This window comes from Oenanthe melanoleuca, chromosome 28 (assembly GCF_029582105.1).
Source record: "Oenanthe melanoleuca isolate GR-GAL-2019-014 chromosome 28, OMel1.0, whole genome shotgun sequence".
In the NCBI taxonomy this organism is placed as follows: domain Eukaryota; kingdom Metazoa; phylum Chordata; class Aves; order Passeriformes; family Muscicapidae; genus Oenanthe; species Oenanthe melanoleuca.
Window position 1 is genome coordinate 82421 of NC_079361.1, and position 14203 is coordinate 96623.

General features: G+C 54.8%; 1 protein-coding gene and 1 long non-coding RNA gene across 7 annotated transcripts; one reads left to right on the plus strand and one right to left on the minus strand.

Moving 5' to 3' along the window:
• Positions 1-3223: 3223 nt before the first annotated feature.
• Positions 3224-6075, minus strand: LOC130264481 (zinc finger protein 664-like). 2 transcript variants are annotated; one of them, XM_056512698.1, is made up of 3 exons: positions 5525-6075; positions 5003-5078; positions 3224-4822 (listed from the first exon to the last, which is right to left on the minus strand). In XM_056512698.1, the coding sequence occupies exons 2-3, from the start codon at positions 5049-5051 to the stop codon at positions 3666-3668; spliced, it is 1206 nt and encodes a 401-aa protein (XP_056368673.1). In that variant the 5' UTR covers positions 5052-5078; positions 5525-6075; the 3' UTR covers positions 3224-3665. The 2 variants fall into 2 exon arrangements, with proteins under 2 accessions (XP_056368673.1, XP_056368674.1); XM_056512699.1 differs by lacking the exon at positions 5525-6075 and adding an exon at positions 5492-5498 and having other exon boundaries at positions 3233-4822.
• Positions 6076-6134: 59 nt separating this feature from the next.
• On the plus strand, positions 6135-12997 carry LOC130264485 (uncharacterized). Of its 5 annotated transcripts, none has more exons than XR_008842477.1 (5): positions 6135-6193; positions 7887-8042; positions 8159-8266; positions 8499-8674; positions 11446-12997. It is a non-coding gene; the product is annotated as an uncharacterized LOC130264485 (long non-coding RNA). The 5 variants fall into 5 exon arrangements; XR_008842475.1 differs by lacking the exon at positions 6135-6193 and adding an exon at positions 6242-7015; XR_008842473.1 differs by lacking the exon at positions 6135-6193 and having other exon boundaries at positions 7229-8042.
• Positions 12998-14203: the final 1206 nt, after the last annotated feature.

Sequence of the window (14203 nt, forward strand, 5' to 3'; positions counted from 1 at the left end):
GGTGGAAAACGCCCTCTGGGACAGCGACCGGCGCGCACCGGCCTTGGGGACACCCTTGTCCCCAGCTTTGTCACCATTGGTGTTGGGTTGGCTCTAGGAGCGTTTCCAGCCCTGCAGCCGCACCCAGCGCCGGCTCCCCAGGGATCCCCCTCCCCTTTTGGGGTCCCGGTCGGAGGTGGCGGCAGTCTTGATGTGCCACTTGCAAGTCTTCAGTAGGGCAGGAGGCTCGGGGGTGTCCGCAGGGCTTCCACCTCCGTGAGTGGTGGGAAGAGAGTCAGTTTTGGGGGTTTCAGAAGCTGAATTTTGGGGGCGGTGGGATGGGAAGAATAATTTTGGGGGTTGGATTTGGGGTTGGTGGGATAGGGGAAGCATTTTGGGGGCTGAATTTGGGACTGATGGGTCGGAGAGAATAGTTTAGGGGGCTCCAGGGCTGGATTTGGGGATGGAGAGGGAGGCACTCCCAACCTGGCATCCCCACCTTGAAGGCTTACAGTTTGTGGAGTCCCAAATCCCCGAGGTGTCCCTGCCCATCCAGGGGTCCCAATTCTTTGGGTTCTCCTGCCCACCCAGGGGGTCCCCACCCAGTGGGTGCCAACGCCAGCCCCTGCAGACCCCAGCCCTGCCGGGGACAGCGTGAAAGGCGCCCCGTCACCCCCGTGCCCCGAGCGCAGGTGGGACCTGATGCGTTTCGGTCGCGCCCCAACCGCTCTTCCCCTCTCCCTTCTCACTCCTCCTTCGCATTGGGGACACCCCTGATCCCCACTTTGTCACCCTGGTGTGCCTCTCGGGGGAGGGGACTTGTGGCACCGTAGGACCCTCTCTCTGTGCCATCCCCGCAGTGGAACCTTCGCTTTTTGTCACCGTCACCCGACAATTTGTAACCAGCACTCCAAAGCGGAGGGTGGCCCACATCCTTACGGGGGGGCTGGGGAGCAGAGAGTGACAACATTTTTGGGGTCACACTCGACCACTTCCACTCCCTCGCATCCCCCCGAGAATGTTGATGGACCCCGCAACCCCCGCACTGCCCCGGCAGCAGAATCCTCTGGGGGGACCTTGGGGATTTTGCGGGGGTGCAGGGTCGCATCCCCCGTCCCCGCGGTACCTCCACTGCTGCGCCCGTGCTCGGCCCTGGTTCCTGTCGCGGCTTCCCCATGTGTGCGGGCAGGGGTTTCAGTCACACCCTCACCTCCTCCTGCGGGACATGATGTCCCTTCTCCCGCTGGGGACGCACTGGTGACACCGGGGGGACACCGCTGGTCACTTATCGAAGTGACTGCGGGGTGGTTCCTGGAGTCCCCCTGATGTAATAGCTGGGGGCCCTGGGATGCTTGTTTTGGGATCTCCAGGGTGGACCCCGAAGTCCCTTCCCATCACCACAAAGTAATCCCTCCAGCCCGTGCCTCAGTTTCGCCCTCCGTCCACAGGGAGCACCCAGAGCTGATGTTCTTGAATTTGGTTTTTTTGGGGGAGTTTTGGGGTTGGGCTACTCAGGTGGAGTGGTGGGCCAGTGGGATGAGCTGGGGTGTGACCAGGTGGTCATCTGGGCTGGAGGCTGGCCAGGCTGGGGGGCGGCAGAGCCAGGGGCCATCCAGACCACAGTCCAGCTGGGATCCATTGGGCTGGTGTTCATCTGGACCAATGTCCATCCAGAGTGGGATCCATAGCTCTGGTGTCCATCTGGACTGGGGTCCAACCTCTTCTGCTCCCATCCATCCCACACTTCCCAGCTGGTTCCACTCCTCACTGCAGAGTGGACAAGACCCATGGTCAGTCTCAAGATGACCCCAAATCCCCTTCCACCAACCCCACCAGGCCACCCACCCCAAGCCCCAGGGCCACAGGTGTCCCCCGGAAGCCGAGCTAGCTCTACATTTCCTGGAAGAGGAGATCCATTGTCCCAAGCTGTGGACTTGACACCCAGGATGGTGACCACTGAGTCCATGTGGAGCAGGGGGACAGCTGGGGACACAGCTGGGGGGACAGGGGGTGGGTGGTGAGGAGGGTTATTGGGATAGGAGGGGGTTGGAGGGGAGGAATTGCACCCCAAAATGTACCAAAGTTAAGGGGAGGGCACCTAAAATTGGGGGAAAGAATGGAAAAGATAGAAAGGATCCAAAAGAAGGGGGAAAGGACCCAAAATGGGGGGGAACAGACCCAAAATAAGGGGGAAACGATTCAAAATAAAGGGGAAAGGAACAAAAATAGGTGTGGGGAAGGACCCAAAATCAGAGGAAAAGGGATTTTGTGGAGTGTCACTGAGTGTCACAAGGTGTCCCTATGTCGTGGTGTGTCCCTACCTGTGCAGGGGTGGGTGCAGATGCTCAGCACCAGGAGCAGCCACAGGAACATTCTTAGGAACAAGGCAACACCTTGAGGCATGTGGGGACGCCCTGCAGGACATGGGCCCAGGCCTCAGGGACTTTGTCTTGGGGACTTCGGCCCCAGGGCCATGTCCCCCACCACAGGTGGGGGACAGGGACATAGGGAGAAGGACAGGGACACGTGGGGTAAATGGGTACAGGGATTCACAGAGGGGCCAGGGACACACAGGGCAGCATAGGGACACACAGAGGGGTGACAGGGAGCCATAGCAACAGATGGGGACATACAGAGGGGAGACAATGTCACCAGGACACACATCAGGGCACAATGTCACCACACCTGTGACAATGCTGCCACCAGGACACCTCCGGTGACACCTAGCACTGGGCCATGTGACCCCACGGGTAACATTGACCCTTGCCATGTCCCTAGCCTATCCCCAGGGGCGGTTAGGGTCCCCTCGGTGCAGTGCCCCTGGGAGACTGTGGTGGCTGTCACTTGCTTCCAGGCGACTTGTCACCAGCTGAACAAATTCCTCATCCCGCCCAGGTGGGTGTTGACATTTGGCTGTGACACCACAAGTGGAGGACTTAGTGGCATGAACTGCATCAGGCAGCGCTTCATCATGGCAAGATGAAGGTGCTGGTGGCACTGTGGTGGCACAGATGGTGGCATTGATGTTGTCCCAGTTCTTGTCCCCACTCATGTCCATGTCCCGTCATGTCCCTCTGGATGTCTGTGTCCCCCCAAGTCCCCATCCATGTTCCCCATGTTTCCCCAGGTCCCCATCCATGGCTGTGTCCCCCATCCATGTCCATGTCCTCCATATGTCCTCATCCATGGCCATGTCCCCCAAGTCCATGTCCCCCCATGCCATCATCCCCCATATGTCCTCATCCATGCTTTAGTTAAACATCTTTATTTTTACCCCAGTTTCACAGGTTTCAAAGGGAGAAACAGAAACCTTTCATTTCAAGGCCAAAACAAAATTATTTACATGTCCCTGCCGGAAGAGCATCCATGCTTTCCACCTCACCATCTCCAAAATTGTGGGTTTTTCTCCAATCTGTCCCCATTTGGCTATAGAAGATGCTGGCCCAGAGAGAATTAAAACAATAGATTTATGTCGGAGATAACCTCCAAGGCCATCCAGTGTTACTTGATGCCACCAGAAGAAGCAAGAACTGAGATTTTTCTGGGGTCAGAAGTTGACTAATCAAACTCTCCACAATACATTTCTGACATTGGTTTGTGGATGTGTCCAGGTGCCCATGGGGAGCCAGGAGCAACCAACATAGACCACTGGCACCATGGATCACCAGGACTCTGCCCACCAGGGCTCACTGCGGATCGTCCAACACACATCCTTCCATGGGGGATGGAGCTGGAGCAGCGCCCAAAGCTTTTCCCACACTCGAAGCACTTGCAGGGCTTCCTTTGTGGTGCCTCCGTTGGTGTTGGGTCAAGGAAGAGCTCTGTGAGAAACTCTTCCCACACTTGGGACACTTGTAAGGCCTCTCCCCTGTGTGGATGCGCTGGTGCTTAATGAGGGAAGACTTTTGCCTGAAGCCCTTGCTGCACTCGAGGCAGCGGAAGGGCCTCTCCTCTGTGTGAATCCGCTGGTGCAGGAGGAGATGGGAGCTGGTGTTAAACTTCTTCCTGCATTTATCACACTCAAAGGGCCTTTCCCCAGAGTGACTCCTCTGGTGGACAATCAGTTCAAAGCTTGTCCTGAAGCTCTTACTACACTGCCCACACTCGTAGGGCCATTGCCCTGTGTGGATTCCCATGTGGCGGATCAGGTGGCAGCTCCGGCTGAAGCTCTTCTCACACTTCCCACACACATAGGGCTTTTCCCCTGCGTGAATCCTCTGGTGGACAGTCAGTTCAGAGCTTGTCCTGAAGCTTATCCCACACTCCCCACACTCGTAGGGCCGTTCCCCTGTGTGGATCCTCTGGTGGGCAGTCAGGGTGGAGCTCTGAGTGAAGGTCTTCCCACACTCAGGGCACTCGTATGGCCTCTCCCCGGTGTGGATGCGCCGGTGGGTGACGAGGGCCGAGTTGTTCTTGAAGCCCTTCCCACACTCAGGGCAGCAGAAAGGCTTCTCCTCTGTATGGGTCTGCTGATGCCTGAGGAGAGTGGAGCTGGTCTGAAACCTCTTCCTGCATTCCCCACGCTCACAGATTCTCAAGTGGCGGATCAGGCTGGAGCTCTGGCTGAAGTTCTTCCCACATTTTGAGCACTTGTGGGGCTTGTCCCCATCCTGAAGCTGCCCATGGACACCCAGCTCCGAGCTCCAGTCGCCTCCCTGGCCTGGGCTGGGTCTTTCCTCCTCAGATCTCCATGATCTCCATTTGCAGTCCCCCCTTGTACAGGATCTCCAGGGCTTTTCCTCCCCATTGGATTCCTGCACTGTGGAGCCGCTCAAAACAGCCTCTTCCACAAGGTTCTGCTGTGGGGATTTGTCCTCCCTGGTGCCCGACCTCAGCTCTTTGTCTGGGGGAGGAAGGACAAGGAGAGAATGGGATTTGCCTCCATGTCAGAGGGAAGGAGATCCCCCCAGTGTGTCTCTAGCAGGACAGCATCAGCAGCAGAGTCGTCCTGCAGCCAAGGGAGATACTGGGCTGGGAGATGGAGCAGGAGAGAGAGGGAAAGGGGCAGTGACTTCCTCCTCACCTGCCTGGGGCTCCCAGGCCATCTTCCTCGAGGCCTCTTCCTCCTCCATCCGGCCAGGGTTTGGGAAAGGGAAATCCTGGTTAAGGTACAAGGGCTGAGTATGTTGGGTTTGATCGTCCCGCTGCCCAGGTACAGCTTGAGAAGACACTTTCAGCCTCAGGAGGCCCGGACCCCAGTCATCTCCAGCCTCCCCCACCCCTCCAGACTGCCGGCGGTCCCCCGGCTCCGGGATCGCCCCTCCGGGCTCTCCTCACTCGGGGGCTCCATCCCCGTTCCATCCCCAGCTCTCCCAGGGATCTCCAAACCTGATATCGCCCCCCGCCCTCCGCCGGTACCGGGCGATCGCCACGTGGGACCCCTCAAATCCCCCAAGGGGCATTTGCGGCTCAGCTTTGGGGTCCTGAAAGATCCAAATATCTCCTGCCCACAAAAAAAACCCTCAAGAAGACCCTCCGATGGATTTGGGGCGAGTTCACCTTCCCCGCACACCTGCGAGTTCCGGAGGGCTGGATGCTACCGAACCTGGGGGAGCTGCGGCCTGAGCGGACGGCCAAGGAAACCCCGTGGTTCTGCCGCTGGTCCTCTTCCCGCTCCTCCTTCTACCGCTCTCTCCCTCCTGTTCCTGCTGCTCCTCTTCCTCCCGCTCCTCTGTCCCTCCTCTTCCTCCCGCTCTTCCTCTTACTCCTGTTCCTGCTCCTCTGTCCCTCCTCTTCCTCCCGCTCCTCCTCTTACTCCTGTTCCTGCTCCTTTGTCCCTCCTCTTCCTCCCGCTCCTCCTCTTACTCCTGTTCCTGTTCCTTTGTCCCTCCTCTTCCTCCCGCTCCTCCTCCGCTCCCAGCCCGGCCCGGGCAGGTGCCGACACCCAAAAACAGCCGCGCTCTGCCCTGGGGGTGTCGCCAAACCGGCCCCGCCCCGCGCGGCACTGGGAGGGATCCTGGGAGCATCGGGAGCGATCCCGAGAGCCCCGGGAAGGAGTTGGGAGCGTTTTGCCCCCCCAGTGCTGCTCTTACTGGGAGCACTGGGAGGGAAGTGGGAGCAGACAGCGCCCGGACCGAGCTCCAGCCAGCGCTGGGCAGGCCAAACCAAAGGGCGTGGTTATGCAAATACAGGAGCGCTCGCGCGCTTTGATTGGTGGGCGGGATCCGGTCACGTGGGGGCCGGGTGGGGCCCCGGAGCGATGGCGGCGTCCGGTGTGAGGGGGGCGGGGTCGGAGTACGCGACTCGAAACAGGAATATGACCAATAGGGAATAGGGTCAGGGACCAGGAATAGGGGAGGGGGACCGGGAATGGGAATATGGGAACGGGACAGGGAATATGAAATGGAAATATGGGAACAGCGCAGGAATATGGCACTGGGAATATGGGAACGGCAACCAAAGAATACGAGACAGGGAATGAGATCGGGAATGGGATCCGGATTGGGATGGGAGCAGGGTTGGACCGGGCGTGGGGTGTCACGGGAACGGGTGGAGGGCAGTGGGAAGAGGGGCATCCTGGGCTGATGACACCGGGAACATGGGGAAAGTTCCAGTTCCTTGATCAGCTGCTCCAGAACCTCTGCCAGGGTCTCGCAGGGCACCCGGAGTTGCTTGGCCTGGGGTGCCCAAAGCCCTGAGCAACCCCCAAGTCCCTCCCAGGAACCCTCAACTCCCTCGAACCCAGCATCCCCCACAACCACTGGAAGATGGCCCCATGTCCCCCATGTCTTAGTTCGCCATCTTTATTTTTACCCCCGTTTTGGGTGTTTTGAAAGGACAAAGGGAAATTAAAAGAAAATCCAGGCCATGGGGAGCCAGGAGCATGTGGAACGCCCCAGCCAGGTGTCTTCCCAGCACAGATCACCAACAAGACAAATAACTAGGGCTCTGCCCAACAGAGGTCACTGGAGATCATCCAATGCGAATCCTCCCGTGGCAGACGGAGCTGAAGCAGCGTACAAAACTCTTCCTGCACTCGGGGCAGTTGCAGGGCTTCCCTTAGTGGTGCCTCTGTTGGTGTTTCATCAAGGCTGAGGTCTGTTTGAACTCCTTCTCACACTCGGGATGCTGGTAGGGCCTGTGACATCACAGGAGAAGGGCTGTGATGTGCTCTGGTGCCTGTGACATCACAGGAGAGGGGCTGCAATGTGCTCTGGTGCCTGTGACATCACAGGAGAAGGGCTGTGATGTGCTCTGGTGCCTGTGACATCACAGGAGAAATGCTGCAATGTGCTCTGGTGCCTGTGACATCACAAAGGAGCAGGGCTGTGATGTGCTCTGGTGCCTGTGACATCCCAAGGATCGGGGCTGGCTGTGATTTGTTTGGTGCCTGTGACATCCCAAGGACAGTGTCACAGTGGGGCAGCTCTCAATGTCCCCAGCAGGTCACGCTGTCCAGTGCAGCCGTGCCAGCGGTCACTGCGCACTCAGGGCAAGCTGGGCTAGACAGGGGTCGGGGCAGAAATGCCGCCCCCGGGACTGGGGTCTCCCCCTGCCTCTGGGCCCCTCTCATGCCTGTCCCACATCCCTGGGGCTCCTGTCCCCGCTGCTCCCCACCACCTTCACTCCCTCCATCAAAGCCCCACTCAACCTGTTCACTGTGACCACTGGAAAGAAAGAAAGAATGAGAGAAAGGAAGTGTTGTTAGTTGACCATGGCTGGATGCCAGGCACCCATCAAAACTGCTCTGTCACTCCCTTCCAGAGATGAACAGGAAAGAGAAAATAGAATGAAGCCTTCATGGGTTGAGATAAGGACTGGAACACTCAGCAAATGCCATCATGGGAAAAACAGGTTCGAAATTAGAGATACCAATCAAGTTTATTCCTATCAAAATAAGAGCAGGATAGTGGGAAGTAAAATAAAGCTTTAAAAACACCTTCTGCCCATCCTTCCCTACTTCCCAGGTCTACCTCCTCCCCCAGTGGGTGCAGGGATATAGGTAATGGGGGTTCTGGTCAGTTCATCATGTGTTGTTTCTCCTGCTGCTTGGGGAGGGGAGTCATTCCCCTGCTGCACCAATGGTTCCCTCCCAGAGATGGTTCTCCATGAATTTCTCCAAGGTGAGTTCATCTCACAGACAGCAGTTCTTCACAAACTGCTGCAGCGTGGGTCATGCTTGCATGAGCTCACAAGTCCTGCCAGGACCCTGCTCCAGCGTGGGCTCCTCTCTCCACAGGTTTGCAGGTCCCTGCCAGGTCCCTGCACCAGCACAGGTTTCTCATGGGGTCCCAGCCTCCACTCAGGCATCCCCCTGCTCCGGCATGGGCTCCTCCAGGCGCTGCAGGTGCATCTCTGCCCTCTGTGCCCTCCATGGGCTGCAGGGGTCCAGCTGCCTCAGCACAGACTGCACCACAGAATGTCAGGGCAATCAGCTCCAGCCGCTGGAGCAGCTCCTGCCCTACTCTGGCTGTGTGTACACTTTTTCCTCTCTCATGTTCTCACCCTGCTCTTCTCTGGCCACAGTTACAACTACATGATAATCAGTTTTTTTTTTTCTTCAATCTGTTATTCCAAAGGTGTTATTACAGTTTCTAACTGGCCCAGCCTTGGTGGGCGGCTGGTCTGTCCTGGAGCTGTCTGGCGCTGACTCTGCAGGACATGGAGGAGCAGCTGCTTCCAGCAGCCTCTCACAAAAGGCACTGCTGAAGACCCCCGGATCAAAACCTGGCCATGCAAACCTAGTATAAGTATGGTAGGTTTTTATTACCATTAATTCTTATTATTGCTTATAATTCTTTTTATTATTGCTAGTATTTTTAGTATCTTTGACTATAATAATAGTGGAACTCAAAACAAAAGTTCTTAAATGCAAGTAGAAGTTAAAATTTTGGCATCTCCTTGCCCTGCCATGTTCTGTGTCACTGCTGTGTGCTGGCAGGGCTCCATATTTCCCTGGTTTGGAAAATTTAATGCTCACATTCATTGCTCACATGTCAAAAGGAGAGGGCTCATTCCAATCAAATGCATTGCCTGAGCTCTTCTAGTCCCAGCTTTCAAAGCTTGTATTCTAACATTGATGACTTTCTTGACTTCTGTTAATATTTGTGATTTTATTAACAAAATGTTCTCAGATGTGATTTTGCAAGATTCTGTAATCAGCTTTCAGTTTTGCTCTTGGATTTCTTAATGGTGTGTCACAACAGAACATAGCATTTTGGGTGGGAACGCTTCAGTCTGAGATATGATTGCCTCAGCAGCAGCTGGTTTTGGACGTCTAAGCAGAGATAAATGAACTGAACATTCTGCCTCGTTGCAGAACCCCTGGTGCCCAGCTCGAGGGAGCTGCGGTGGGAGCTGAAGGTTGTGCTGGGGATGGGGAATGGCAGGAGCCCTGGCAAGGGGCTGGCAATGGACATTGACCCTTTGCTGAGCAGGGCCTCGGGGCCCTTTGGCACTGGGCGGTCATTGCCTGGGCACACTGGGACTCTGCGGGAGCCAGGAACAGCGAGAGAGCCTGGGCCATCACTCACCAAGTGCAACCTGGTCCTTGAGTGAAAACCACCCCACAGACAGAATTGTCTTTGCTGGAGGCAGAGTTCACCCAAACAGTTTTTCCTAACGTGCCTCTCAGGTGTGCTGCTGGAACCTTATCTCCATCTGGTGTTCCCAATGGCTCAGATTGGGCAGGACCTGTTTGGTTAGTGAAACCTCGGGTATTCACTAACCATGTGGCCTTTGGTAGATTAATCTCCCAATTCTTGAAGTGCCTTTAAGGTGGTTTTAAGCAGGCCATTGCACCGTTCGACTTTCCCAGCAGCTGGTGCATGGTAGGAATATGGTACACCAACTCAATGACATGTTCTCTAGCCCAGGTGCTTATAAGGCTATTTTTGAAATGAGTCCCGTTGTCTGACTCAATTCTCTCAGGGGTACCATGCCTCCAGAGGACTTGCTTTTCCAGGCCCAGGATGGTGTTCTGAGCAGTGGTGTGGGGCACAGGGTAGGTCTCCAACCACTCAGTGGTGGCTTCCACCATGGTCAGCACGTAGCACTTGCCTTGGCGGGTCTGAGGCAGTGTGATGTAGTCAATCTGCCAGGCCTCTACGTACTTGCACTTGGACCACCGCCCCCCATACCAGAGGGGCTTCACCCGCTTGGCCTGCTTAATGGCAGCGCACGTGTCACAGTCATGGATAACCTGAGAGATGCTGTCCATGGTTAGATCCAGTCCTCGGTCTCATGCCCACTTATAGGTGGCATCTTTGCCCTGATGACCTGAGGCATCATGGGCCCATCGAGCTAGGAACAATTCTCTCTTGTGTTCCCAATCTAACTCTGTCTTTGAGACCTCTATCTGTGCAGCCTGATCTACCTGCTCGTTATGCCGGTGTTCTTCGTTAGCCCAACTCTTGGGAACATGGGCATCCACATGACGGACTTTCACAGGTAGCTTCTCTACCCAAGTGGCAATGTCGTTCCACTCATCACTAGCCCAGACTGGTTTTCCTCTACGTTGCCAGTTAGCCTTTTTCCACCTTTCCAGCCACCCCCACAGAGCATTGGCTACCATCCAGGAGTCAGTGTAAAGGTAGAGCTTTGGCCATTTCTCTCTCTTAGCAATGTCCAAGGCCATCTGAACAGCTTTGAGCTCAGCAAGTTGACTTGATCCACCTTCTCCTTCGGTAGCTTGTGCAACCTGTCGTGTGGGGCTCCATACGGCTGCTTTCCACTTCTGGTTCATCCCCACAATGCGACAGGAACCGTTGGTGAAAAGGGCGTAGCACGTTTCATCTACTGGCAGTTGGCTGTACGGTGGGGCTTCTTCAGCCCGGGTCACTTGCTTCTGCTCCTCTTCATCAGAGACCAAAGTTTTCACCCTCTGGCCAGTTTGTAATTATCTCCAAAATCCCAGGGCGACTCGGGTTGCCAATGCAGGCGTGCTGCGTGATGAGGGCAATCCACTTGCTGCATGTGGCATCGGTGGCATGGTGGGTAGAGGGAACCTTTCCTTTAAACATCTACCCCCAGAAGTCGGGGTGCCCAGTACTTCCTTTGTGCTGTGCCTTATGCCGCTGTTTTATTCTGCTTTTAGAGCCTGACTGTGAAGAGAAGTCCTACAAGAAAGCAGAGCCTGCTGAAAGATCTGACATCTTGGCTCTAAACAAGGGATGGAACAGCACACACTGCTGAAAATATTCCAGCTGTTCTCAGGGCACACAGAAAGCTGAAACTGTTTCACTTGCTATTTGGTAGTCCATCTCTGCCTATATAAGAAAGCCCTGAAATGTCAGATTTCAGTAAAATCAGTCTTAGACTGATATTTCCTGTGCTGGTGATAGTTTTTTAAACCCAGCCTTCTGCCTGACGTCTCTGCTGTTGTAGTTCCATGGGTTGTTGCTTCTTATCCTTTCCCATGGACAGGCCGGTGTTCAGCCATCTCCAGGACAGGACATCTCCCACGTCGCTGTGACCTGGGAAGACAAAAACTGTCACTCTAAATGTCCCTCTCTTCCTCCTTCACAGGCATTTGGCCCTGCCAGTGAGGTTTGCTGCTGATTGCTGCAGGAAAAAGGAGACCACTGTGACATTTCGGGGCATGTGGAACCAAGGAAACCCTTGTGACCCTGTGGGGCCTAATGGAACTGAGGGTCCATTGTGACACAGCGGGGCCACGTGGAGCCAAAGCACGATTGTGACCCTGTGGATCTAATGAGACCATTGTGACACTTTGGAACCTCATGGAACCAACGGTCCATGATGACACTTTGGAACTAAGGAGACCATTGTTGAGAGTACAGAAGCTATGGAACCAAAAGTCCATGTGACTGAGCAAGATCTCATGGAACCAGAAAGACCATTGTGACACTTTGGGGCCCCATGGAACCAAATAACCATTGTGACACTACAGAAACTAAAAGGACCAAGGGGCCTTTTGACACAGCAGGCCTTGTGGAACCAAGAAGTCCAAAGTCTAAAATAGCCCTTGCATAGTTCTGCCTTGGGGAAGAGAAGCCTCCTTGGTGGCAACTTGGGCTTGGCATACCCTTGAGAAGTGTGTGTGTTTTCAAAGGGGAAAGTTAGGATTTCACAGGATTAGTGGGTCAGAGAGAGAGATGACACATACCCCAGAGCTTCCATGCAACAACCACCTGTTTTATTGTTCAGATCCTTCTTATATAGGAGATTCAAGAGCCCCTGATCCAGACAGCTGATTGGTCTGGCCTTAACACCTCCAAGCTCCCTGACCAGTGAGATGTCTGCAGCCAGGGGTGGGACATCATTGGGCGAGTCCCTGTCTGGGTTTGAATAAAACCTATCATAGTCCACCCTGGGGCTGGCCCATGGAACTGGCCCAGGTTTCTTGTTTAAAGCCAAATTAATTGCTCAATACAAGCCAGCTGTACTGCAAATTAAGAGTTCTAGATTGCTTCAAAAAATAGAAGAAAGAAAACCTCTGTTCGTCTGAGTGCCACCAGTACTCTGAGCAAAGCAGGTCCCAGGTGAGTGAGGAGAGACAGGATGGGGCTGGGGAATGTGGAGCAAGGATGTCCACACTGGGTCAGACCTCAAGGCACAGCTTCTCTGACAAGGCCAGACTCTCCTGAGGAGAGTCCCTGGATCAATATCAATCACCTCTTCTCTAAGGAGAACAGTAATAAAATACACCCTTTAGAATAGGAATGTCTATTTCTTAGAAGCTCTTTGAAATATTTCTCCTTAACGGCAGTAGGTAACTTTCCCAATGAACTACCTTAGACCAGAGGGAAATCAAGGCAGACCCATCGTTTGTCAGGACTTACTTGATTCTAATGAGCCCCCTAGTGCATTTGGTGATGAGCCCTTGAACCTCAGGGCCTGAAAGGAGATTGCACAAACCTTTCCAGGAGTCAAAGTCAGAAGAAAAACCCAAAGTGTCTTGAAGCATTAATGAGTCCCACTGAGGGACCCCAACACAGGCTCCTCATGGACTCCTTGAAGGAGAGAACTGGAGGCCATGATTGCACAAAAAAAATTCTCAGAGATTCTGTATAGGAAGGAAAATCCAAAGTATCTTAAAAACCTGGAGTATCTCAAAGCATTAAGGAGCCTCACTGACTGTCAATACAAAGCCTCTCAAGAGGCTCGTTAGAGTAAATAACTGGAGGTTGCACAAACCTCTCAGAGAGTCGGTATCAAAAGGGAAACATCAAGTACCTTAAAAACCAGAAGCACTAATGAGCCCTGCTGAGTGTTGTTACTGACTAAGAATCTCAAGGGACTAATTACAGCAAATAATTGGAGGCCATGATTGCACAAACCTCTCAGAGACTCCAAGGCAAGAGCAAAACCCAAAGTCCTTTGAAAAATCTGCAGTCCCTGGGAGCATTAAGGAGCCACCCAGGACCATTCCTGGCTAAGACTCCCCAGGGACTCCTTCCAACTCCTTGAGACCACTGGGATGTGGGGGAGATGCTGAGGGCAGGACAAGGGGTGACAGTGCCCAGCCTTGCTGGGGCTGTGCCAGGAGGTCCCAGTGGCTCAGGACAAGGTGTCTCCTCACAGCCCTTGGTGGCACAGACCCTGCTGTGCCCCAGGGCACCAAGACTTGGCTTCTCTTTGTCCCCACCTGTCATCATTGCCTCCAGTTTTCTGCTCTGACTGAGACCTGGGGACACTTTCTTAGTTGTGTCCCTCAGTGGGACCCATTAACAATATCAGAAACTTTGGAGTTTCTGACTTTGAGAGGTTTCTGCAACTCCCTCTCAGGGACTGATGCTCAGGGCCACCTCCCTGCAGAAGGAGCGCTGGGTATCCGCCCTCAGCTGGGAGTGGCCATCGAGGAGCTCCACAAAGGAACGAGCTTCCTGCAGCCTGGGGAGCTGTCCCTCCTGACCCGGCCTGATTGTTCAGCAGTTGGAAGTGGTGGGCCTGTCCCAGTCCGCACCAGCCAGAGAAGAACCTGATGGGAACAGCAGAGGGGTCTCAATGCTGCATCCCCCAGAGAGCACAACCCCAATCAGCCATCAGAGAGCCCCAGCTGAGCTGGGGGTGTACCTCATCCTGGACATTACAACCTGACTGCAGGACTCCTTGATGGTGCAGAGGTGGTTGGGGGGAGAAGCAGCAGCTCAAATCCTCTATAGCCAGGGGAAAGGGCGTGTGGCACATGGGCAGCATGCCTGGGGGTGGAAAGAGGGGCTGGAACCCCCAGTGAGCATGGGCATGGAACCCTGAGCCCATGGCCAGGACCTCAAGCCCATGGCTGGGATCCAGAGCCCATGGCCAGGACTCCCTGTTGAAG

Bases quoted from the DNA above. Each gene is read 5' to 3' on its own strand.
- LOC130264481 (XM_056512698.1), bottom strand. From the start codon at position 5,051: ATGGAGGAGGAAGAGGCCTCGAGGAAGATGGCCTGGGAGCCCCAGGCA. The intron at 4,823-5,002 runs GTGAGGAGGAAG...TTCCTCCCCCAG, and splicing joins GGCCTGGGAGCCCCAGGCAG to ACAAAGAGCTGAGGTCGGGC.